Raw genomic sequence first — 27,576 nt, forward strand, 5'->3', positions numbered from 1 at the left:
ATGGTACAGGCTTTGTGTTTTATTTCCCAGTAGAAGCTTCATGGTACAGGCTTTGTGTTTTATTTCCCATTAGAAGCTTCATGGTACAGGTGCAGACACAGCAGGACAAGGCACTATGTCTCCCAGTGAAGTGAGTATGGCTGAGGTGTGGTGATGATGCATTCTAAAGCTCTCTAACCAACATGGCCGCCCAGCTGGCCTGACTGGCCCTGTGATATGGCGGTTTGGTTTGTTGCACCCTGGCTTTCTGTTGGCTGACAGTCACTGGACTTTTACATCTATGTCTGTCTCTCTATCTGTCCATCTGTCTTTGTCTCTCTGTCTGTCCTAATAATTAATTCATCTTCTTTTATTGGTTTCTTCTGCCATCCAATTCTACACCCCAGCTTCTTCTCTTTTTTATTCATATCTGATCAGTGCTTAAGATTGTTTCTCTTCTAATAAGTATGTCGCACTTCTGTAGGTAAGGAGAAGAGGAGACCAACTTTACTGAGACAGCAGGCAGTTAGTCAGGCAGCAGTAGATCTGGACCATCTTTTCAGAGGCCATCTAAAATTAAACTAGGTAGCAGGGTGATTGGCATATTTTGCAAATCTAAACCCTTACAACATAATGCCATAAAGTCTGGTTGAGTACAACCCAACTGTGATAGTTTAATGTATGGTTGAGTACAGACTCTATTGTGACTGTTTAATGTCCACAATGTTTGTGGCCTAGGTCACATTGTTCTCTAATTAAAAAGCAGCCAGCATTTGGTTATTCTCTGTCTGAGAGATCAGTTGAATAACTTCTGTTGTAGTCATGATGATTCTGCTGCTGTACTCAGAATGTCTGCCCTCTCCTCCTCTTAGTCACCCAGTCTAGTCCTTCTTTCTGCTGTATTAAATATTTCCTCTTTTTCCTTGATCAGATTAATTTGAGCTATTCTCTCGTCTCAGCTTTAATCTCAATTCTAATCTCTTTCTTCATCTCTGTCCAGGTCTGTAAGAGGACATGTCTGTCTGTTCTGTATTGTTAATGTGCTGCACTATCTCTGTGTCTGTGGTCTGGCATGGTGTGGTGAGGTGCATGATGGTCCTGGTCAAGCACTGTATGACTAATGTTTCTGCTCAAAGGGTTGCATTATGAACGATTGATTTGATTGAGGTTTGTTGACAACAACTGCTTTATGATGAATGAGCCAGACACTCCTCTAATCCCTGCCTGTTTACCTAAACCAGAATTACTGTGTGTGTGTGTGTGTGTGTGTGTGTCTGTGTCTACATGGTTTGTGTGCGTGTTGTGTCCCCTTCTGGTGCATTCTTCTCCCAGAGTTCCCAGTACGTGCAGTGTGTAGCCGGCTGTCTACAGCTGATGCTGAGGGTGAATGAGTATCGGTTTGCCTGGGTGGAGGCAGATGGAGTCAACTGGTGAGAAAATCTACAGATCTACAGACTTCAGATTCACAGTTTTTCAACTGGTCTCAACTACATGTCTCATGTTGATCTCGGCACTCCATCTTTAGTCAGCTGTTGTATGACACCACATTCTCCAACTAACTAGTCTTTCACATCAACACTACAACACCACCCCACCCACCAGCTTAGCCCCCACCCACCAGCTTAAAGAACTGAACTGCAACAGGTGTGGATATCAGCTTCAGAATCAGATGGTTTTGTGTTCATAACCCAATCCCCATATCTCCTAACCTCTGACCTTGTTCTCTCTCTGGCCCTGCAGCATCACGGCGGTGCTCAGCAATAAGTGTGGTTTCCAGCTTCAGTACCAGATGGTCTTCTGTGTGTGGCTCTTGGCCTTCAGCCCTCAGCTATGCGAGCAGCTGCGTCGCTACAATGTGGTTCCAGCTCTGTCCGACATCCTACAGGAGTCTGTTAAAGAGAAGGTCACACGCATCATACTGGCTGCCTTCAGGGTACGTACTGTTAGGTTCCCCTTTAGGATAACCTACCGTTAGGTTCCCCTTTAGGATAACCTACCGTTAGGTTCCCCTTTAGGATAACCTACCGTTAGGTTCCCCTTTAGGATAACCTACCGTTAGGTTCCCCTTTAGGATAACCTACCGTTAGGTTCCCCTTTAGGATAACCTACCGTTAGGTTCCCCTTTAGGATAACCTACCGTTAGGTTCCCCTTTAGGATAACCTACCGTTAGGTTCCCCTTTAGGATAACCTACCGTTAGGTTCCCCTTTAGGATAACCTACCGTTAGGTTCCCCTTTAGGATAACCTACCGTTAGGTTCCCCTTCAGGTAGAGCTGGGCGATATGGATACAATAGCCATTTTGTTTAATACAATTGTAATTGTTTTAGAACAGTCAATTTGTGCAAATAAAGTGTACAACTTGGGTAATCAGAGGGCACAGGTTGCATCTGAGCACATTTTGCAGTTTCATGGCTAAGGGTCTGAATAATTGTTTAAATTTATTTTCAATAAATTAATATTTATACATTTAGGTGATGGTAAAAAAAAAAGTTTTGATTTACAAATTAAACTGTAAATAAATTAAATTAAGAACACAACAAAATGTGTGGAGAAAGTGAAGGTGTCTGAATACTTCACGATAGCACTTTACGATAGCAGAATTTTCATTTTTCTATTTTCAATAAATTGCCACGTTTCTGGAAACGTATTTGAGCTTTGTAATATGGGGTGTTGTTTATACATTGATGGCAAAACATTGTTTAATCAAGTGTAAATTAATTCTATTTACGTGTGTCTTTATTAAGTGGTCAGAGTTTTTTTTCGAAGGTCCAGTAGTTCCTCAGGCATGTTATTTCAGGTCAAATCTGTCGGAACAGAGTGTCTGTATGGGCTCATGCAGCCATGTATTATTATATTAAATACAAATCTATAAAAGCCACTGACATTAGTTACTTTTCATGCCCTTTCATGTTGCTCCATGCTGCTAAGAGCTTCTGGACTAATGGGGGACCCTATTCATTATACAGGGCTCTAATTTGGACCAGAACCCAAAGAGGATAGGGGCCCTTTATGAGGCAGCTCTAATCAGTTATAGTGCATATTTCATGAGTCCCTGAGAGATGCTGACAGAGTGGAGCTGCTCCTGTAGTCTGTCTCTCTGTAGTCATTGTTACTGGCGCTAATGAATTCACCATTCAAGGTCTCCAGTGCACAAGAAAACACACTTGTGTCTGGTTATGAATTTCTCTGTCAACTGACTACACACACACACACACACACACACACACACACACAAACACACCTCTCGCATCATTCACTTATAGGACCGGCCTGTATTCACACACACCTCCCGCATCATTCACTTATAGGACCGGCCTGTATTCACACACACCTCCCGCATCATTCACTTATAGGACCGGCCTGTATTCACACACACCTCCCGCATCATTCACTTATAGGACCGGCCTGTATTCACACACACCTCCCGCATCATTCACTTATAGGACCGGCCTGTATTCACACACACCTCCCGCATCATTCACTTATAGGACCGGCCTGTATTCACACACACCTCCCGCATCATTCACTTATAGGACCGGCCTGTATTCACACACACCTCCCGCATCATTCACTTATAGGACCGGCCTGTATTCACACACACCTCCTGCATCATTCACTTATAGGACCGGCCTGTATTCACACACACCTCCTGCATCATTCACTTATAGGACCGGCCTGTATTCACACACACCTCCTGCATCATTCACTTATAGGACCGGCCTGTATTCACACACACCTCCTGCATCATTCACTTATAGGACCGGCCTGTATTCATCCCCCCCTTAGACACACACACAGACCGTCCCTCATCAACCAATAAGGTGTATTTGCAGAGCACATTCTTAATATGGGGGATTCCTGAATGTAAAGTTACACCCACTGGTGTTCCCCATTGATCAGTTTGGGGTCATCCTGGTTTGACACACGGTTCGACGCTAGGTGTTATGTATGGGTATTACGTCATTATGTTGAGGAGTTTACTAATGGAGGAAGAAGAGGCAAGTAACATTCAAAGTTTATTTCAGGGTCTGTGTGATTTCATTCCATATCTTTTGTCAAGAAACACTTAGCACAGATATAGAAAACAAAATTATATTTGCTTTATGTTAAAAAAGGGCTCTTGTCTGATTATGCTTGTACCAATTATTGAAGTACTTTTTTCCAAGACCATTTGCAGAGACTGAAATACAAACCCGATTCCAAAAAAGTTGGGACACTGTACAAATTGTGAGTAAAAAGGAATGGAATAATTTACAAATCTCATAAACTTATATTTAATTCACAATAGAATATAGATAACATATCGAATGTTGAAAGTGAGACATTTTGTAATCATTTTGGATTTCATGAGAGCTACACATTCCAAAAAAGTTGGGAAAGGTACCAATAAGAGGCCGGAAAAGTTAAATGTACAGATAAGGAACAGCTGGAGGACCAATTGACAACTTATTATGTCAATTGGCAACATGATTGGGTATAAAAAGAGCCTCTCAGTGTGGCAGTTTCTCTCAGAAGTCAAGATGGGCAGAGGATCACCAATTGCCCCAATGCTGAAGCGTAAAATAGTGGAGGAATATCAGAAAGGAGTTTCTCAGAGAAAAATTGCAAAGAGTTTGAAGTTATCATCATCTACAGTGCATAATATCATCCAAAGATTCCGAGAATCTGGAACAATCTCTGTGCGTAAGGGTCAAGGCCGGAAAACCATACTGGATGCCCGTGATCTTTGGGCCCTCAGACGGCACTGCATCACATACAGGAATGATACTGTAATGGAAATCACAACATGGGCTCAGGAATACTTCCAGAAAACATTTTCGGTGAACACAATCCACTGTGCCATTCGCCGTTGCTGCCTAAAACTCTATAGGTCACAAAATAAGCCGTATCTAAACAAGATCCAGAAGCGCAGGTGTTTTCTCTGGGCCAAGGGTCATTTAAAATGGACTGTGGCAAAGTGGAAAAGTGTTCTGTTGTCAGACAATACAAAATTTGAAGTTCATTTTGGAAAACTGGGACGCCATGTCATACGGACAAAAGAGGACAAGGACAACCCAAGTTGTTATCAGCGCTCAGTTCAGAAGCCTGCATCTCTGATGGTATGGGGTTGCATGAGTGCGTGTGGCATGGGCAGCCTACACATCTGGAAAGGCACCATCAATGCTGACAGTTCTATCCAAGTTCTAGAACAACATATGCTCCCATCCAGACGTTGTCTCTTTCAGGGAAGACCTTGCATTTTCCAACATGACAAAGCCAGACCACATACTGCATCAATTACAATGTCATGGCTGCATAAAAGAAGGATCCGGGTACTGAAATGGCCAGCCTGCAGTCCAGATCTTTCACCCATATAACACATTTGGCGCATCATAAAGAGGAAGGTGCGACAAAGAAGTCCTAAGACAGTTGAGCAACTAGAAGCCTGTATTAGACAAGATTGGGACAACATTTCTATTCATAAACTTGAGCAACTTGTGTCCTCAGTCCCCAGACGTTTGCAGTCTGTTATAAAAAGATGAGGGGATGCCACACAGTGGTAAACATGGCCTTGTCTTTTGTGAGATACGTTGATGCCATGAAATTTAAAATCTACTTTTTTTCCCCCTTAAGTGATACATTTTCTCAGTTTAAACATTTGATATGTCATCTATGTTGTATTCTGAATAAAATATTGATATTTGAAACTTCCACATCATTGCATTCTGTTTTTATTCACAATTGTACAGTGTCCCAACTTTTTTGGAATTGGGTTTGTACAATTTAATTGTATTTTGTTTCAGAATTAAAATTGTTTGAGAACATACAACTGAAATACAGTGGGGAGAGAAAGTATTTGATACACTGCCGATTTTGCAGGTTTTCCCTCTTACAAAGCATGTAGAAGTCTGTAATTTTTAAAAAATCCAGATAATCACATTGTATGATTTTTATGTAATTAATTTGCATTTTATAGCATGCCATAAGTATTTGATTCATCAGAAAAGCAGAACTTAATATTTGGTACAAAAACCTTTGTTTGCAATTACAGAGATCATATGTTTCCTATAGTTCTTGACCAGGTTTGTACACACTGCAGCAGGGATTTTGGCCCACTCCTCCATACAGACCATCTCCAGATCCTTCTTAGAAGCTTCTTTCGGGTCGTTGTCATGCTGGAAGACCTAGACACGACCCATCTTCAACGCTCTTACTGAAGGAAGGAGGTTATTGGCCAAGATCTCGCGATACATGGCCCCATCCATCCTCCCCTCAATGCGGTGCAGTCGTCCTGTCCCCTTTGCAGAAAAGCATCCCCAAAGTATTATGATTCCACCTCCACGCTTCACATTTCAGATGGTGTTCTTGGGGTTTTACTCATCCTTCTTCTTCCTCCAAACACGGCGAGTGGAGTTTAGACCAAAAAGCTCTATTTTTGTCTCATCAGACCACATGACCTTCTCCCATTCCTCCTCTGGGTCATCCAGATGGTCATTGGCAAACTTCAGACGGGCCTGGACATGTGCTGGCTTGAGCAGGGGGAACTTGCGTGCACTGCTGGATTTTAATCCATGACGGTGTAGTGTGTTACTAATGGTTTTCTTTGAGACTGTGGTCCCAGCTCTCTTCAGGACATTGACCAGGTCCTGCCTTGTAGTTCTGGGCTGATCCCTCACCTTCCTCATGATCATTGATGCCCCACGAGGTGAGATCTTGCATGGAGCCCCAGACCGATAGAGATTGACCGTCATCTTGAACTTCTTCCATTTTCTAATAATTGCGCCAACTGTTGTTGCCTTCTCACCAAGCTGCTTGCCTATTGTCCTGTAGCCCATCCCAGCCTTGTGCAGGTCTACAGTTTTATCCCTGATGTCCTTACACAGCTCTCTGGTCTTGGCCATTGTGGAGAGGTTGGAGTCTGTTTGATTGTGTGGACAGGTGTCTTTTATACAGGTAACAAGTTCAAACAGGTGCAGTTAATACAGGTAATGAGTGGAGAACAGGAGGGGTACTTAAAGGAAAACTTACAGGTCTGTGAGAGCCGGAATTCTTACTGGTTGGTAGGAGGTCAAATACTTATGTCATGCAATAAAATGCTAATTAATAATAAAAAAAAATCATACAATGTGAATTTCTGGATTTTTGTTTTAGATTCAGTCTCTCACAGTTGAAGTGTACCTATGATTAAAATGACAGACTTCTACATGCTTTGTAAGTAGGAAAACCAAAAAGCCATACATTTCATAGATGCTATTTGTGGTGGCAGCATACTTAATAAGAAATATTAGCCAATTTAATGCAATGCTTCATGGTGTCTAGCAAAATGTTCAAACTTGGTGTGATGTTAATGCGTGGCAAAATGATCTAATGTCGAGACACTACCGACACTCGGCACAGGTATCTTAGTGGCGTAGTGGTTAAAGACGCCACCTGTCACATGAGGGATCCCAGTTCGAATCCAGCGAGGACAGCAACATTCATCACTTCTAATCGCGGCCTGGCTGATCTAGACTTGCCTGGTTCCTTTTCTTGTTGGTTGTTCATGGATCTTGCCTGCTTGCATATATTGACAGGTGGATCAGTGTCATCAATGCAACTTTAGATAGTTATAATGTACTGTAACTGAGTAGAGCTGACTAACATGTAGGCTACCTCGTCATGTAGTTAGTTGTGCTCAGGAGTTTGCGTACACTTGGAGAATTGGTAATAGATGTCCCATTTGTAAAGAAGCCGGCAAAACACGTCTTTTATTTCTTGTGGGATGCACATTCAACTGTAGGTCATAACAGAATGGCACAATCATAAAATATGGCAACAAAGAAAAATATGAACTGACCTTTGTTCAAATGTCTGCATACCCTTAGTTCTTAATACTGTGTATTACCCCTTTAGCATCACTGACTGCATGTAGTCTTTTGTAATAGTTGTCTATGAGGCCCCAAATTCTTGCAGGTGGTATAGCTGCCCATTCGTCTCGGCAAAATGCCTCCAGGTCATGCAAAGTCTTTGGTCGTCTTGCATGAACCACACCTTTGAGATCTCAGAGTGGTTAGATGATATTAAGTTCAGGAGACTGTGATGGCCACTCCAGAACCTTCACCTGCTGTAACCACTGGAGAGTCAACTTGGCCTTGTCGTGCTGGAAAGTACAAGAGCGTCCCATGCGCAGCTTTAGCGAAGAAGAATGCATATTGTCTGCCAGTATTTTGCTTCACGGTGGGGTGGAATTCTGTTCCCTCTCTGCTATTTTGGTCTCGTCACTCTAAATTACAGTGTGCCAGAAGCTGTAAGGCGTGTCAAGGTGTTGTCGGGCATATTGTAACAGGGCTTTTTCTGTGAAATTGTTGCAGTAAAGGCTTCTTTCTGGCAACTCGACCATGCAGCTCATTTTTGTTCAAGTATCGTCGTTATGTGCTCTTTGAAAAAAACACAATCTTTTTCCAGAGCAGCCTGTATTTCTCCTGAGGTTGGTAGTGGGTTTTTCTTTGTATTCCGCACAATTCCTCTAGCTGAAATCTTTCTTCGTCTACCTGATTTTGGCTTGGTATCAAGAGAGCCCTGAATTTTCCACTTCTTAATAAGTGAGTGAACAATATTGACTGGCATTTGCAAGGCTTTGGATATCTTTTTATATCCTTTTCCATCTTTATAAAGTTCCATGACCTTGTTACGCAAGTGTTTTGACTGTTCTTTTCTGCTCCCCAACGCTCAATATCTAGCCTGCTCAATGCATCCATGTGAGAGCTAACAAAGTCATTGAGTATTCATACACAGACACTAATTGCAATTTAAAAAGTTACAGGTGTGGGATATTCACCTTTAAAAAGCCATTTTCACCTCTGTGTGTCATCTGGTGTGTCTATAACAAGGCTAAACATTCAAGGGTAAATACACTTTTGATCAGGGCCATTTGGGTGATTTCTGTTATCATTATGATTTAAAAAGGAGCCAAACAACTATGTGTAAATAAATGGCTTCATATGATCACTATCCTTAAATAAGAGTTTTTTCTTTGAATGATTAGTCATATATTCAAAATCACTGTCAAAGTGTCAAAATTTCTGCCAGGGTATGCAAACTTATGAGCACAACTGTAGATATCTTTAAACATAGCTATAAGGGTTTTGGAGTTTTCTGTGTTCTGTAATTATTTCAATCTCAGATTTAAATAAAGAATTTAGTAGATAAGTGATCTTAGTAACCTTAGTTACTCATTCCTAAATATATAGCTAAAAGTTGTCATATGTACTGTATGTACTTCCTGACCTTGACCCCCAAATTCTTCCTTCATAAATGGACGTACTTAATAATAAAACACCAGATCAATGGGCATAACCCCCATATTAAGGCCCCCGACTGGGGCTCTGCACATATACCCTCCTGACAGGATCCGATGCACCAGAGAGGACGGTCACACTGACAATGGCTTCCCATTTACCATGTAGTTTTCAGCTTGCTATTGTTTTACTATTTTGTTCACGCTGCCCTGTCGCTCATACAGTATGATCAACAAGTACTTTTGGATATTTGTTCATCATTGAACACAGAGTTTTACACTACTCACCGGAGTGACTGCTGCAATTCTTCTGTTGTGCTGCCGATCTGTTTACCAATAAGCCGATGGAAGAGAAAGAAGACCGGCAGACGGTGCTGGTGTCGTATGCAGATCTCAGCCCTCGGACGAGATACTGCAATCCACTATTAGGACCATTCTACAAACGTTCAGTCCCTGGACAATAAAATGTCCGAACTACACGCAACGGATGAACTTTCAACAGGATATTGTAAACTGCTGTGAGCTAGCGTTCGTGGAATCATGGCTGGATCCTTCGGTGCCAGATTCGTGCATCACTCTTGCTGGATTTTCTATCTACCGACAGGTCAGAACGTCGGAGTCAGGTAAAAGTCAGGGTAGAGGGGTCTGCATTATGGTTAACTCTTGCTGGGAAACGGATGTTGCATTGTTATCTACACATTGTTCGCCAGACCTAGCGCTACTGTCTATATATGACCCTTCTACCTTCAATCTATATTCCCCACACGCGCTGAAACTCCTATATGGAGTAATAAATGGACTAGAGGACACCCACTCTGAGGTAGCTTCTGTTATTGATGGTGATTTTAATAGAGCAGATATGAGGAAAGGTTCTACCAAAATACCACCAGCACATTAACTTTCCTACCCGGGCTGATCAGACTTTTGACCATTGTTATTCACAAATAAAATTTAAAAAAAATCCTCGGATGTCACCAGGGCCAGAAGGCATTCCAGGCCGCATCCTCAGGGGGTGTGCCGACCAGCTAGCGGAGGTTTTCACCTCCATATTCAACTTCTCCCTGTCTCTGTCTGTAGTCCCCTCCTGCTTCAAAAAGACCACCATCGTCCCTGTACCAAAGAAACCTTCCATCACCTGCCTGAACAACTACTGCCCTGTAGCACTGACCTCCACCATCATGAAGTGCTTTAAGCAGCTCATCAGAACTCACATCTGATCCACCCTTCCTGACACCTTGGACCCCTTTTAATTTGCAACCCAATAGATGTACGGATGATCAATCAAATGTATTTATAAAGCCCTTTTGACTTCAGCAGTTGTCACAAAGTGTTTTACAGAGACACCCAGCCTTAAACCCCAAGGAGCAAACAACAGTAGTGTTGAATTTCAGTGGCTAGGAAAAACTCCCTAAGAAGGATGATGCCATTGCCCTGGCGACACACCTCCCTCTCCCACCTGGAAAAAGGCAACACGTGTGAGGATGCTGTTTGTGGACTACAGCTCTGCATTCAACACTATTGTGCCCGCCATGCTTGTTCCTAAGCTCAGGACCCAGGGACTTAACTTGCTTTGCAATTGGATCCTGACTTCCTGACGAGCAGACCCCAGATGGTGAGAATGGGCAACCTCACCTCCTCTGCACTGACCTTGAGCACTGGAGCCCCACAGGGCTGCATACTCAGTCCCCTCCTGTACTCCCTGTTTACACATGACTGCATGGCCACTCACAGCTCCCAACATCATCCTCATTCGCGGGCGACAACCATCCTGGGTCTCATCTGCAACAATGATGAGACCGCTTATAAAGAAGAGGTAAAGAATGTATCTGTGGGTGTTAAAGGACATACAGCTACTCTCCGCAACTTTACTTTAAACTAGGTGTTTTATGAAATAATGACCTTGTGCTTTCATTATGTGTAATATATTATTGCTGAATATTTGCTGTATGCAGATGAGTTCTGTTTTATTTCCCCATGGGAGCTGAACTATACAACACTCCATAGTCAGTCAGCCATCTGTCAGACAGGACACTTTTTTCTTGGCCACATCCTGAGCCATCTTATATAGAAGAATTGATTAGTTACTTATCAATCATCAGTTATTGATGAGTAATAATAAAATAGGTAAAACAACATTATTATTTGGCTACTTTTATTTCCTCCAGAAATATGTTGTCTAAAAGTCATTATTACACCAAAGACCATCATTTAGCCCCAAGAAATGAATGTCAGGAGGGGGCACAGTTTGGGCCTTCTGGTGAATCCAACATCATAGTATAATGAATATGTATGTTTGTTTATGAATTTCTGAATACAATTGTGGGAAAACATACTGATAAATAAACTAAAATATAGTAAAATTTAGGATTAATTGAGGGAATGGGTATTTCCTTGCTGTGTCAACGTAAAAAGATAACATTGCATGTAAGTAGCAGCTCTGGGGAAGAAAAAGACAGGTTTGATTGATATAATGACCTTGATATCATTATTGGTACTAAATGCCCTACAGTTGAATGTTCCCAGCCTTGTGATATGCATCTGGGAAATAGTGCATGGACTCCAGATTTTTTACTGTGAATTTCAGGCTAATTAGTTATTATTTAATGGATTACATAATCCTGTTTACATGTGATCCTCTACTTGGCCCCATCCGTATAATTCTTATTGTCCAGAACCTGTTGGAGAAGTCAGCCGAGCGGGAGACCCGTCAGGAATATGCCCTGGCCATGATCCAGTGTAAGGTTCTGAAACAGCTGGAGAATCTGGACCAGCAAAAGTACGATGACGAAGATATCACTGAAGACATTAAGTTCTTGTTGGAGAGTCTGGGTGAGAGTGTTCAGGACCTCAGGTAGGTGGCTTTAACCGTAACCTCAGTTACTGTACTGGTAAAGGGGTAATTTTACCACATTTTAGATGGTTACAATAGTGAACTAGTTAATTAAACCTGGAGTGTTCATACAGGACTTAATTTTTGTGACCTCTGAACCTGGCCTTTAATCATACCATACTGTAACTTTTACTGAGGACTAGGGATGCACCGATACCACTTTTTTTCAGACCGAGTAAAGTATGAGTACTTATATTTGAGTACTTGCCGATACCGAGTACCGATACCAAGTACTCAAAGCTGCACTAGGTAGGATTTGTTTCACCAAAAAAAGTTTGTCCTCTGTAAACATGTTGTGATTCTTTACGTTAACTTACTTAGCTCTAACCATTTCTCAATATGCTCCACCTTATGATATTATTTATTTTAGTAGTAAAATATTAGTAAATATTTAAGTAGTCATTTGTTTAATTTATATTTTAGTTTTTCCTTTGAAAATATGAACAGTACACACAACCCATCGCAAGCCTTTATTTTGAAGGACAAATACGAAAATCTGAAGTCTTATTGTTGCTGGCGAATGTATATAACGTTTCACCACACACTTCTGCTTTGAAGGCAAAATATGAAAGCCGGAGGTCTTATTGCTGCTGCTGAATCACTTGTTGCCTGCATGACGCAGATCCATTGTTGTTATCGAGATGTGGCAGTTAGCTTCTTACCTTGAGTTGTCGTTCAGACGATGGCTGCCTTTATATCAATGTGACAGCCACTTACTGACCGTTAAATGCAAACGTGCGCATGCACAGACACAGCCTGTGACTTTTCTCTGACCTCACAAGATGGTTTGATACTCAGAACGTTGCTTCTCTGCTCTAATGCTCGCGCGATTTTTAATCTGTGCGCGATTCATTGAATCTTTTCATGCTCTGCTCTTTCATTTCTCTACCCGCGGACTGTCTCTGGACATTTTATTTCGCTTCTCCAGTGTTGGAGTTGCTGCTAGCTTTAGCATACTCGAACTCTGTGCTGTATTGTGTCTAACAATGTTTTATCAAATTGCTTGTGTTAAATTAGTGTTTTTCCTTTCCTCATGACAATTCAGCAGAATTGTCCTGGCTGACATCTCCGTCTTCCCGCTCCACCAATCTAAGTTCTATATTCTATACTTATGCGTCCAGAGTCGACACAACCATGGAGTTTCAGTTCATGTTTCCATGATGTGGTATCGGTGCATGGTGTCGGTATATTTCTATGTGCCCGGTATCGGCCCGAGACCTGGTACATCCCCTACTGAGGACCTTACCTTTCTCCTACCTGTCTTTTCTCTTTTTCTTTAAGTTCTTTTGATGAGTACAGTTCAGAACTGAAGTCTGGTCGTTTGGAGTGGAGCCCAGTCCACAAGTCAGAGAAGTTCTGGCGTGAGAATGCTGTCCGCCTCAATGAGAAGAACTATGAACTCCTCAAGTAAGCCTCCTATCAGTATCAAGTGTGGATGTTAGCGCTTTACCCAATGTGGATTTCGTTAGACACAACACTAGCTAGAGTATACTACCCAATGTGGTTTTCGTTAGACACAACACCAGCTAGAGTATACTACCCAATGTGGATGTAGTTAGACACAACACTAGCTAGAGTATACTACCATGGGTGCTAAACTCGCCTACCCGCAGTCCAGACCTGTTCCCCATTGAAAACATTTGGCGCATTATGAAACAAAAAATACAACAAAGGAGTCCCTGAACTGTTGAGCTGCTGAAATCCTATATCAAGCAAGAATGGTAAAACATTTCACTTACAAAACTACAGCAGTTGGTCTCCTCAGTTCCCAAATGCTTACAGAGTATTGTTAAAAGAAGAGGTGATGCAACACAGTGGTAAATATGCCCCCATCCCAACTTTTTTTTAAATGTGTTGCTGACCTCAAATCCTAAATAGGCATGCATTTTTCCAAAAACAATTAACATTCTCAGTTTCAACATTTGATCTGTTGTCTTTGATTAGATTAGATTCAACTTTATTGTCATTGAACAAGTACAAGTCCAGTAAATAGAGGAGGGCAGAAATTTAAAAGTATTATGTATGGTGGATGTTACAAGTACTAGTTACTAGTAGAACCTCGGATTCAGGAGGAACAGTGTGGTTTTCGTCCGGGCCGTGGAACACTGGACCAGCTCTATACCCTCTACAGGGTGCTGGAGGGTTCATGGGAGTTTGCCCAACCAATCCACATGTGTTTTGTGGATTTGGAGAAGGCATTCGACTGTGTCCCTCGCGGCATCCTGTGGAGAGTGCTTCGGGAATATGGGGTCCTGGGTCCTTTGCTAAGGGTTGTCAGGTCCCTGTACGACCGAAGCAGGAGCTTGGTCCGCATTGCCGGCAGTAAGTCAGACTTGTTCCCAGTGCATGTTGGACTCCGGCAGGGCTGCCCTTTGTCGCCTGTTCTGTTCGTAATTTTTATGGACAGAATTTCTAGGCGCAGCCAGGGGCCGGAGGGTGTCAGGTTTGGGGACATCTCTGCTCTTTGCGGATGATGTTGTCGTGTTGGCCCCTTCAAGCCAGGACCTTCAGCATGCACTGGGACGGTCTTCAGTGGCAGTGAGGGGGGAGGTTGTCTCAGAGTACATCGAGGCTGTTGTCATCAGGTTCTGGCAGGTGTGACGATATGTCCTGCTTGTTATGTCCTCAGGATCTTAACTCGGCTGCTGGAGGTTTCTGATGACCCTCAGGTTATTGCTGTTGCAGCTCACGACGTTGGAGAGTACGTCAGACACTACCCTAGAGGAAAACGGTGAGAACATTTATATAGGCTTCATGTCTGTCAGTTTTCCTGGGCCCTCAAAGTGTATAGAGTGAATAGTACACTTATGGAAAATTATGAGAACCAGAAGTATTAGCTCCAATTTCCCAAATGCTTGAGTGACTGAGCCAGAACCCTGCTGCTCAGAGGAAGCATACTCTCAAAACCTCTATACCAAAGCATCCTAAACTGCTAGTCCTGGGCCTATGGGGCATCACAAACCCAAACAGATCTACTGGGCCCCAGCTGAGCCTGACCAAATTGAGAAAACATGTTATAATGCATATATATCATCTTTCCATATAATCTGCCTGTATATAATATATGTAAATATAATATGTCTATTATCTCACTCTCTTTATATCGGTCTGTCTATATTATCTGTCTGTATATACAACTTCTGTCTGTATATCTAATCTGTCTATGTAATCTCAATCTCTATTATCTGTCTGCATATATAATCTGTCTATATACTCTCCGTCTGCATATATAATCTGTATTTATAGATGTATCTGTTCGTCCTCCAGGGTCATAGAGCAGTTGGGAGGTAAACAGCTGGTGATGAACCATATGCACCATGAAGACCAGCTGGTTCGCTACAATGCCCTACTCGCCGTGCAGAAACTTATGGTTCACAACTGGTGAGTAGTTCAACTATTTTACTAATAACTATTCGTCTGTTGATTATTTTACTCTTGAATATTACACTTCTAGTTTTACTAATGTTCAACTCGTGATTAATTACAGGTATTTTTTTCATAACCTTAGAATAACTTGTTCAACATCTGGTAGAACAGTTCATGAACATCTTCATTGTCCCTTTGTAGCAGAGTTCGATCACTGCACTTGTAAATGTCAGGGTAGTGAATTTGTACATGTCAGGGTAGTGAATTTGTACATGGGTATGCAGTCACTTTGGATAAAAATGTCTGCTAAATTGCATAATTTGTTTTGTATTATATTACAGTGTACTAAATACTTTTGTGGTTGAAACATTGGTCTTCACAGAATAGCTGAGGTTTTGCTTAGTCCATCACCCTGAGGGGTCTATTTAATATTTATTTGAAGCCTTTCCTGAGGGCTGCTCGCAGTTGTCTCAATGTTGTAGTGCTGAACTAACTCACCTGAATCAAGTAGTAAAGGGCTTGATAACTAGTTTCATTTTTGATTCCAGACTACTAGCTGTGGAATATATCTTTAACAGGTTCTGATGCTTCTCTTATTGAAGTCAGTCTCAGTGTTCAGATTTCTGGCTGCATTGCTCGCCATGGTAACTGATGACAAATGGCATCCTAATTGATCTGTCAACAGTTGGCTTGCTCCAGCTATAAGCAGTCAGCAGTTCTCAGATTAGAAGTGCTAGTGGGAATATATACAGATGCAATCCCCCCCGTCCTGTGATATGTCATGGTACCGCTATCCCCCCCGTCCTGTGATATGTCATGGTACCGCTATCCCCCCCGTCCTGTGATATGTCATGGTACCGCTATCCCCCCCGTCCTGTGATATGTCATGATACCGCTATCCCCCGTCCTGTGATATGTCATGATACTGCTATCCCCCGTCCTGTGATATGTCATGGTACCGCTACCCCCCCGTCCTGTGATATGTCATGGTACCGCTATCCCCCCCGTCCTGTGATATGTCATGGTACCGCTATCCCCCGCCCTGTGATATGTCATGGTACCGCTATCCCCCGCCCTGTGATATGTCATGATATCGCTATCCCCCGCCCTGTGATATGTCATGATATCGCTATCCCCCGCCCTGTGATATGTCATGATATCGCTATCCCCCGCCCTGTGATATGTCATGATATCGCTATCCCCCGCCCTGTGATATGTCATGATATCGCTATCCCCCGCCCTGTGATATGTCATGGTACTGCTATCCCCCGCCCTGTGATATGTCATGATATCGCTATCCCCCGCCCTGTGATATGTCATGGTACTGCTATCCCCCGCCCTGTGATATGTCATGATATCGCTATCCCCCGCCCTGTGATATGTCATGGTACCGCTACCCCCCCGCCCTGTGATATGTCATGATATCGCTATCCCCCGCCCTGTGATATGTCATGGTACCGCTACCCCCCCGCCCTGTGATATGTCATGGTACCGCTATCCCCCCCGCCCTGTGATATGTCATGGTACCGCTACCCCCCCCGTCCTGTGATATGTCATGGTACCGCTATCCCCCCCGTCCTGTGATATGTCATGGTACCGCTACCCCCCCGTCCTGTGATATGTCATGGTACCGCTATCCCCCCCGTCCTGTGATATGTCATGATACCGCTATCCCCCGTCCTGTGATATGTCATGATACTGCTATCCCCCGTCCTGTGATATGTCATGGTACCGCTACCCCCCCGTCCTGTGATATGTCATGGTACCGCTATCCCCCCCGTCCTGTGATATGTCATGGTACCGCTATCCCCCGCCCTGTGATATGTCATGGTACCGCTATCCCCTGCCCTGTGATATGTCATGGTACCGCTATCCCCCCCGCCCTGTGATATGTCATGGTACCGCTATCCCCCCCGCCCTGTGATATGTCATGGTACCGCTATCCCCCCGCCCTGTGATATGTCATGGTACCGCTTCCCCCCGCCCTGTGATATGTCATGGTACCGATATCCCCCCGCCCTATGATATGTCATGGTACCGCTATCCCCCCCGCCCTGTGATATGTCATGGTACCGCTATCCCCCCCGCCCTGTGATATGTCATGGTACCGCTATCCCCCCCGCCCTGTGATATGTCATGATGCATCACCATACTGCAAGTCCTCGGTCCTGCAGTGACACAGTCTTGGAAATGTAGTTGCATCCAAGGAAAACATCAGACTCCTTTGCAGGGCTATTTTTGCTAATTAGTGTGTAGGTTGATAACATGAAGGATCTTTCATCTCAGTATTGTTAGTTTGTTCTGCGTCAATGATGCCGTCATTCACAACATTTTGTGTTTAAGGTTTGTCTGTGTTTTGATTTAACTGAAATGAAACTGACCTGTTTTAGTGTTATTGTTTTAAACAGTCAGTCATTCTGAAAAACAGATTGGAGTCTGGGAGTCAGTGGTTCTGGACTACAGAATGTGTAGTAGTGTGGGTGTCAGTGGTTCTGGACAACAGAATGTGTAGTAGTGTGGGTGTCAGTGGTTCTGGAGAACAGAATGTGTAGTGTGACGAAGACATGTACATTACCCCATGTACATTACCCCATGATAGAATCTGTGACAGTAGAAAAAAGGAACTGCCTGTGATCCAAAGTATAACATGGTGGCAGTAGTCTTATGAATTATGAAATGTTTAGAAACATTGTGTGTGCTTACAACCAAATGTCTTTCAACTAATTGGATGCTGGTTAATGTCATTTTACCTTGAATTTAAATCTTGCGCAATTGGTCAGATTCTCGATTCTGGGTTTATATATATTATGAGATGAGGAACTGTAACGAAGGCAGAGGTGGGGGACTCGAGTCACATGACTTGACTCGAGTCTGACTCGAGTCACAATTTTCAGGACTTGTGACTTGCTTGATTAAAGTATGAAAATGACTTGACTTGACTTTGACTTGAGAACAAGTTACTTGAGACTTGACTTGACTTGAAGTGGAAGACTCGACAATGACTTGAACTTATAATAAACAAACAGCAATAAAATTATTTTACATGTTGTGACATCAGCACCAATAATCAGCGTATGTGCCTTTAACGCTGCACAATTCAAACCGCGCAAAACATGGCAGACAGTAACGTTAGTCGAGCTCCACAATTAGTATCGTTTGGATACAAAGACGTTGAACTGGACCGTGTGAATAATTTGCCAGATGCAAAATATGCAACAACGTCAAATTTCATTCGTTATTTTAAGAACCACAAGGAAAGGTAAGAAAGTAATCTCTTTATATATTCAGTTTCACTCTATTACGATTAAGTTACTAATGTAATTAATTAATCTTTTGTTTGTCATAATTTGGCCTTGGTTGCATATTATGTTTGGTTTTTTTTCTTGTTAGAAATGTGACCATTATCATTACTGAATACGTCTGGTAAATAGATGTACGGAAATTTGACTATAACAGTGGCATAGCCTGAATTTTAATGCATGGCTGATAGCGCTCCGGCGCCACGCCGGATTTCCGGCGTACAGATGTGTCTGCGAAAAATAAAATAAAATCAGTTTCGCGTTCGCGTGATCTGACAATTCCCAAGATCTGAGTGGCGCTTTCACTAAACCACACTAGTAAGCCTACTTCAGCCAATCGGTAATAGGGTAGGGGCTGGTCTTGGGTTTTGGCCAATCAGATTGATTCAGCTGTCACTCCACGTGCGAATTTGTTTTGTTTCCCACACTGGCAGCGCGAAACGCGAAAAGTCATGGAGCGCAACTTTATGAAGCCAGGGGAAGACACCAAACTCGTCGATAAAGGCATAAAGAATAAATGGCGCTGGTCTTGGATAGAGGAGGTGGGTAGAGACGAAAAGCCCTTTGGAAGCTGGTGTCAAAAACTCCGGCAAGCAGGAGCATGTTTCTGCACTTTGTGCGCAAGGAAAATATTATATGGTACTAGCGGGAAAAAAGTGCTGCCACGGCACGAGTTAGACCCTAGTCATCAAGCAGCTGTCCGAGCAATTCAACACACCTCACGTTTGCCGGGGGCAACAGCCACAGCAGATATCCGAGCCTCGATGACCGATCGCGTGGCTGATTTAAAAATTCGCTTGTGCTCCTTCATTGCCGAGTTTGATCTGTCGTTTACAATCGCTCGTCCACTCGTCACTTTCTGTCAGAAATTAGCGGAGGATAAACTCGCTCTCACGCATCTGTCTGTCTCGAGGCAGCATGCGGGCTATCTTATTACACACGGCATCTCGCCAGAATTTAAAAGAAATCTGTCCTACAAGCTTAAGAATAACATGTTTTCACTTAACATTGATGAGGCCACGGACAAAAGCATGGATAAGATTCTAAATGTACTGGTCCGATTTTATGACGAGGATGCAGGCAGTGTGAAAACACAGCATCTTGCCAGCAAAAAGGTTAATGTTGCAAATGCCTCAGCACTGATGCTGCAACTAAAAGGTGTCCTGCAATCATATAGGCTGGAGTGGAGACAAGTCACTAGCATTCTTCTGGACAATTGTGCTGTGATGAGGGGAAAGAAATCTGGGCTTGAAACGTTAGCAAGGAAGGAGAACCCTAATCTCCTAGATATATCAGGAGACACTGTTCACATGGTGTCCAATACTGCTAAGGCCCTCATGAGACCGTTTGGCTCAGATGTAGAAGATTTTTGCTCTGATCTTTATTATGATATAGAATGTTCTTCCAGGGGAGCACACCCCTGGATCCCGCTTGACAATTATGTTGATCAGGGCATTTATCTTGGCTTACCTCCCAGGGAAAAAAAGTTCAGGCTCAGGATGTTTTTCTACTATCACCCCTGTTAATGTTGATGGGCATCTTAAAATGAGCGGGCATGTATATTATTACACGTAGGCTATAATGTCTGTATTAAATGTGGGCATTTTCAAGTGTTTGTGGACTGCGTGTGGAAACTAAAAAGCATTAACTTTATTGTATGAAAGGCTAACATGGAGGCGCCGATGTGATTAGCACCTAAACATTTCGAAGAGGTTTTTTTTTTTTACTCATACAGACAAGAATAATTACAGCGTAATTACATATTAGGCAGTTTTTCAGTCACAATAATTAGTTTATAAGGTTGTTGTTATTATTAGCCCTTATTACATGGATTGGCTGAATTCCAGTGCAGAATGCGTGTTATTTCTTGATAACAGACCGTTGCCTTGAAAAACAGCGCGTTGCAATTGACGCCACAGGATTCTAACCAGAGACGGATCGGACTATTTTCTTTAGAGGAAGCAATACAATCGTTTTTAAATCAATAAATTCCTTTTGAAATCAATATTTTGTGTGAAATTATAGATTTATTTGGTAGGTAGCCATGTAATAAGCGGGATAAGGTATAGCGAGGCGGTTGTTATAGCGAATACAACCCCTTCAGGCTGATTCAAGATCCTTCCGCTTCGTCCCCCAAAAAAATTGTACCGCGGAGGAGAAAAATATTTGATTTTTAAATCGAGCTTCGCACCGAGCGCATGTCAGAAACAGAGGACAGTGTGTGTGTGTGTGTGTGTGTGTGTGTGTGTGTGTTCATCTCTTTAGTACTGTGACTTGACTTGACTTGAAACTTATAAGGACTCGACTTGACTTGCTTAGGGTGAACCCTTGACTTGACTTGCTTGATTTATCTGAACTGTGACTTGTGACTTGACTCAAGACTTGATGGTTTAGACTTGAGACTTGCTTGGACTTGACCATGTGTGACTTGTCCCCATCTCTGAACGAAGGGGAAACGTAATCATCACAGTATAACACCAAGTCAGTTAAACATCAGGGATATCAATCTGTCCAGTGAGGAAGCATAAGCGATTGTAAATCAGTGTCACCTCATTTGGTGCAAATGCAAGTGACAACAGGTGCACTGGAGAGGCAACTGCAAGACAACCCCCAAAAAGGGAATGGTTTTGCAGGTGGTGGCTACAGACAATTGCTCTCTCCTTATCCTTCTTCTCTAGTTTTGCGTTTTGCTAGTGTCCTTGTTACCACTGGTAGCATGAGGCAGTACCTGCTAGGGTTGGGTACCGTTCGCATTTTAACCAACACCGGTACTTGGAATTCGGTACTGGTACCCAGCGGTACTTTTGTAGCGCTAACGTTAGCTGCGGCCGCTGCGGGCAACTTGTCTTTCATGCCATCAAATACGTTTCACGCTTCAGCTTCAAGAAATATTGTGTTTGACCAGGTGTTTCCTCAGGTTGGATGTGTTGCCATGGCCAGCTTTGCATTTTGGGTCACAAAGTGGCAACAGTAGAAGTTTAACCACAGTTCGGACATCTTTTGGCTCGCCAATGCCCTGACTCTGTTGGTGTTGAACATTGAACAAGCTGCTGGGGTGAGGTCATCTCGCTCCCATAGGCTGGCTCTCTCTCTACTCACATAATAAAGCCTAATTATATGACCTATATGATATGTTGTTAAGAAAACAGCATGCCTCTTACAGTAAGACATTACTGAGTATTTAGTCATGTGACTAAGCATGGTGGGTTGATTCAAAAGCCGCACACTCCGGCAGCAGCTCCCGCATGTGAGTCCCAAATGTCAAAGGCAAAGCAGACATCCCCGGGCCAGTTTACAAAACAGAATAGCCTTGTTATTTGAAATAGCCTTCCTTAAGTAGCAAAACGTGTTTCAACGTTTAATATGCAATGGGACAACATATATTTAGGCCTATATCCATACATTTTAATGTGGATTATCTAATTACAAAATATAGTTGGAAATGACACAGTTCGACTTACAATATTAGCCAAAATATTTGACACTTGCTTGAGTATTTTTTCTATCTGTTGATCAGAGTTGATGCGACAAATAAGTTACTGATACGTGTTTGTCTATTAAATGATAATGTTGCGAAATTAGGCTACATTATGGTGCATTGCAAAACAATTCTAAACTTAAGTTAAACATACCCTAAGTTTCAGTAAATGATCCACGCCTGTAACTTTCTGCAGAGCTGCCAAACGCTCTGAGAACCTATGGAAACAGACATCATTTGCATGGTATTTGTTGAGACGTTTCTAACATTGGCCTCAATCTCCCTTATTCAGATTGGAGACATGATTCTGGAATCATAATATTGTGCAAAAAGATTGGGATCTTACTCAAATGATTTAGGTCAGGCAATTAATAATTGCGACAGCCCTAGTTGTAGCCTATATGCTCAGTTCGCAAAGATTGGGAAGACTTCTGCTGACTAATTTAAATAAAAAACATTTGTTGGATCAAAGAGTTTACTGTTGTTTAAATGTAGGCTATTATATGGTCATTTTAAACATATGTCTGGTAGCTGTTTTATAGAAGTATTTTATAATCAATGCGCTGAGGGACGAGGAGCCAGTGTAGTTCCCAGAGGATAGGGGTGTTGTGCTGCCAGGACTTGGTGTGGGTAAGAGGTTTGACTGCTGAGTTTTGGATCATTTGTAGTAGAGTGAAAGAAGAGTTGATGTCAGAAATCAGAGTGTTGCAGTAGTCTAGAGAGGAGGAGATCAATGCATGTATTCGGGAGAATCACACTGTTATTCTTTAATTTACTTTCAAGTGGTCAATAGTCATACAGACCGATTTAAAATATCCTGAGAAATCATCACTAATAGTTTTAATTCTCACAAATGCTCCACATAAATACCCCTCAGCTTCTGGCTTTGCAAATGACACCAGTGACCATTATGTAGTTGCAACCGTTAGACAGGCTAAATTAGAGAAAACAAAGCCTTGTATAATAATTAAGTGAAATATGAAACAGATTGTAGGACAAGGTTTCATGCATGAGTTATTTCAGTTTGGCTGGGAGAAGATTTACCTCATTCCGGATTTAGAAAGTGCTCAAAATGTTTTCAATTTAATGAGCATTATGTTACTTCTGTTTTTTTCTGTCTCTAAAAAGTACCTGCCCAATACTTGAAAATGCTGTTACTCATAATCATCAAACCAATCTTTTTTTTTTTTAGACAGATATTTTAACTCAGAGCCCTCAAAGCCCTCACATCTTTGGATATCAATAAATCAGCTAGTCCTGATAATTTAGATCTATTATTTTAAACTAGCTTCTGATTTTATTGCACCAATTTTCTTATTTCTTTTCTTTCATTAAGATCAAACTAAATTTCATAAATTTGGGAATCTGCCTTTGTGCTTTCCCTGTTAAAAGTAGGTCCCACATTGTTAAATAATTATAGACCTATTTCCAAACTCTCTGTTTTAGCAAAAAACATAGAATCACTTGTTAGCATCTCAATCAATCAATCAAATGTATTTATAAAGCCCTTTTTACAACAGCAGTTGTCACAAAGTGCTTTACAGAGACACCCGGCCTTAAACCCCAAGGAGCAAACAACAGTAGTGTTAAATTTCAGTGGCTAGGAAAAACTCCCTAAGAAGGCTGAATTTTAGGAAGAAACATAGAGAGGACCCAGGGTCAGAGGGGTGACCAGTCCTCTTCTGGCTGTGCCGGGTGAGATATTAAGAGTCCAATTGGAATAATTAATACACTTCTCTGGGCTAAATCCAGAGACTATTTGATTTTAGACTAGGTCAGAAGTATGACCGGGTGGACAAGGACAGGGTCAGCAACGGGCCCCCCAAACCAGGTACTCCACAGATGTGGACCAGGACCTCATCTCCTCCTAACATTTTAAACTGGAGGAAACTGAGAAAAGTTAGAAGTGCATTCCTCATATCCCCCAGCACAATAATATAGCAGCGTAACACCTTGGATCTGAGACGGGGGGGTCCGGTGACACTGTGGCCCTACCCGGGGGAGGCCCCGGACAGGGCCCAACAGGCAGGAAATCAATCCAACCACATTGCCAGGCATCAACCAAAGGGACACCCACCAACCGCAACCCCCCTGAATGAGGGCCGAGTATTGCCAGCAGCGTACAGCCCAATTGCACAAGTGCGCAACAGAGAGTCAACTGAAATATGTTTTACTTGAAAATGAAAATACAGCCCAATTACAGCAGGTCAAGTAATTAATAATGTTTTTGTCTCTCTAGACAAGGGGCACCACTGTTCAGCCCTCTGTATCAACCTATCAAAGGCTTTTCGTACAGTGGATCATGAAATGATGAAGCGTAGACTCTTGGATATAGGTTTATAAGGAGAAACTGTCTCGTGGATTTTAAACTATTTGTCAAATAGATCACAATGTGTGCAGGTACTCACCTCTAAGCCGGTGAATGTGTTATAGGGTGTGCCTTAGGGATCAGTTCTGGGACCACTCCTTTTTACAATTTAATAAATAAGATGGGCATAGATGTACCCCAAGCTAACTTTCATTTATTTGCAGATGATACTGTGATTATTTTTTTCAGCACCTTATCAAATTCAAGCCCTTTCTCAGTTGCAACTGGCTTTCAATATTGTTCAACAAATATTTAATCAGCTGAAACTAAATGCTGATAAAACAAAATACATGTTGTTTTCAGATTCAAAGAAAAAATCTATTGATCTTCCATTACCTACCACTCTGCATTGTAATATAATTGATCCTGTGTCTGTATACAAATATATTGGGATTTTAATTGATGATACTCTCTCCTTTAAGACACATGACTGAGGTTAAAGTTGGGTTGTTATTTTCAAAATGAGTCTTGTTCTTCTTTTGAAGCTAGAAACGAACTTGTACTTGCTACTTTTCTGCCTGTTTTAGGTTACGGGGATGTCATCTACATGCATGCTTCTTGTCAGGCTTTACATGCTCTGGACACTGTTTACCATAGTGCTTTAAGGTTCATTACTAATCTTAGAGCGCTCTCTCACCACTGTGTTCTATAAAATTGAGTAGGCTGGCCCTCCTTGTCGACACGTAGGATCTCTCATTGGTACTTTTATGAAGCTATTAGGGGTTTGACACGATCCTACCTTTGCGCACTTATCAGCAAAAAAGTCCTAAAAGCTATTACTTACGATCACAGGATCTCTATCTAGTGGCTGTTCCCACTGTCCACACAGAGATGGGTAGAAAAGTCTTACCATCACAGGATCTCCATCTACTATCAGTTCCCACTGTCTGCACAGAGATGGGTAGAAAAGTCTTACCATCACAGGATGTCTATCTACTGTTAGTTCCCACTGTCCACACAGAGATGGGTAGAAAAGCCTTACCATGCCTGTATTGGCTAGGACACTCCTGAAAAAGACATTTGAGTCCTTCCTGGATAAATAAAAAGAAAATAACTTACAGTATTCAGATGTTCTCAAACAGAGTCATTTGAAAGTATGATGCTCTCAGTCAGACTATACCAGTTGTATAGCTGATGTTAAGACTAAACAAATAGCTGATGCCTTCCAGTTACAAGTTTAAAGCTTCAGTTGATTTATAATTGATCCTCTCTTCTCTAAGGAGTACCTGGGGAAACATCTTCCGTAATGGCTATACATGTGTTATTGATGATATACTTTCTGTTCTCTAGGGAGTACCCAGGGAAACATCTTCAGTAATGGCTATACATGTGTTATTGATAATATCCTTTCTGTTCTCTAGGGAGTACCTGGGGAAACCAGCTTCAGTAATGGCTATACATGTGTTATTGATGATATACTTTCTGTTCTCTAGGGAGTACCTGGGGAAACAGCTTCAGTAATGGCTATACATTTGTTATTGATAATATCCTTTCTGTTCTCTAGGGAGTACCTGGGGAAACTGCTTCAGTAATGGCTATACATGTGTTATTGATGATATTCTTTCTGTTCTCTAGGGAGTACCTGGGGAAACTGCTTCAGTAATGGCTATACATGTGTTATTGATGATATCCTTTCTGTTCTCTAGGGAGTACCTGGGGAAACTGCTTCAGTAATGGCTATACATGTGTTATTGATGATATCCTTTCTGTTCTCTAGGGAGTACCTGGGGAAACTGCTTCAGTAATGGCTATACATGTGTTATTGATGATATCCTTTCTGTTCTCTAGGGAGTACCTGGGGAAACAGCTTCAGTCATCTGATCAGCAGCAGCAACAGGCTGTGACTGCAAGGAGCTGAACTGACCCCTGATCTTTGACTCCTGCACGGAACCTGCTGGCAGTTTGGGTTCATATACGTACTGGAGTAAATATACATACTGGTGTGTCCTCTGCCTGGCTGAGTGTGCTGCTGGCTAGCTATGTGTCTGTGTTCATGTATATTGTCCGATTTACTGACCTAGATCAAATGTCCATTTGCTGTAATGAGATGATGTTTAAAAGTCCTCTCCTTGTCTCCTCCAGTGTAGATTTCCTAAGCGTGTCGCAGCATATTATGAGAAGTTATGTGTCCTTACAACTAAGTAATGTACGGTGATTAAAAAACGTTGTTGTGCTAAATGTCAAATGGCTCAAATTATTAGTTTTGTTGTCTGTAAAACATTGAGTATGCATTCCAATAAAGTCTACTAATCTGGATGGTCTAGTTGACTTTCTTTATCCGGTTGTTCACACCCTGTAATCACCTGGACATGTAGCTTATTCACACCCTGTAATCACCTGGACATGTAGCTTATTCACACCCTGTAATCACCTGGACATGTACAGTGGGGAGAACAAGTATTTGATACACTGCCAATTTTGCAGGTTTTCCCACTTACAAAGCATGAATAGGTCTGTAATTTTTATCATAGGGTACTCCTCAACTGTGAGTGACAGATTTTTATGTAATTAAGTATTTGATACATCAGAAAAGCAGAACTTAATATTTGGTGCAGAAACCTGTTCTTGACCAGGTTTGCTCACACTGCAGCAGGGATTTTGGCCCACATCTCCATACAGACCTTCTCCAGATCCTTCAGGTTTCTGGGCTGTTGCTGGGCAATACGGACTTTCAGCTCCCTCCAAATATTTTCTAAGATCTCGCGATACATGGCCCCATCCATCCTCCCCTCAATACGGTGCAGTCATCCTGTCCCCTTTGCAGAGAATCATCCCCAAATAATCATGTTTCCACCTCCATGCTTCACGGTTGGGATGGTGTTCTTGGGGTTGTACTCATCCTCCTTCTTCCTCCAAACACGGCGAGTGGAGTTTAGACCAAAAAGCTCTTTTTGTCTCATCAGACCACATGATAGTCTCCCATTCCTTCTCTGGATCAT

At 42.3% G+C, this 27,576-nt stretch overlaps 1 protein-coding gene across 4 annotated transcripts in view; it reads left to right on the forward strand.

Annotated features, from left to right (window-relative positions):
- Positions 1-26,893, forward strand: part of atp6v1h (ATPase H+ transporting V1 subunit H) — a 37,788-nt gene extending 10,895 nt beyond the window's left edge. For 2 of the 4 annotated variants that reach the window (XM_034290701.1, XM_034290703.1), the window contains 8 exons: positions 74-130; positions 1,312-1,409; positions 1,720-1,912; positions 11,909-12,087; positions 13,408-13,533; positions 14,756-14,857; positions 15,394-15,507; positions 26,426-26,893. In XM_034290701.1, the coding sequence (XP_034146592.1) occupies positions 74-130; positions 1,312-1,409; positions 1,720-1,912; positions 11,909-12,087; positions 13,408-13,533; positions 14,756-14,857; positions 15,394-15,507; positions 26,426-26,495 (939 nt within the window). In that variant the 3' untranslated portion in view covers positions 26,496-26,893. Of the gene's footprint in view, positions 1-73; positions 131-1,311; positions 1,410-1,719; positions 1,913-11,908; positions 12,088-13,407; positions 13,534-14,755; positions 14,858-15,393; positions 15,508-26,070; positions 26,114-26,425 lie in introns of those variants that run through there. The other 2 variants (XM_020043046.2, XM_034290711.1) reach the window with 2 other exon arrangements.
- The last annotated feature ends 683 nt before the right edge of the window (positions 26,894-27,576 follow it).

Source organism: Esox lucius, chromosome 3 (genome assembly GCF_011004845.1).
Source record: "Esox lucius isolate fEsoLuc1 chromosome 3, fEsoLuc1.pri, whole genome shotgun sequence".
NCBI lineage: Eukaryota > Metazoa > Chordata > Actinopteri > Esociformes > Esocidae > Esox > Esox lucius.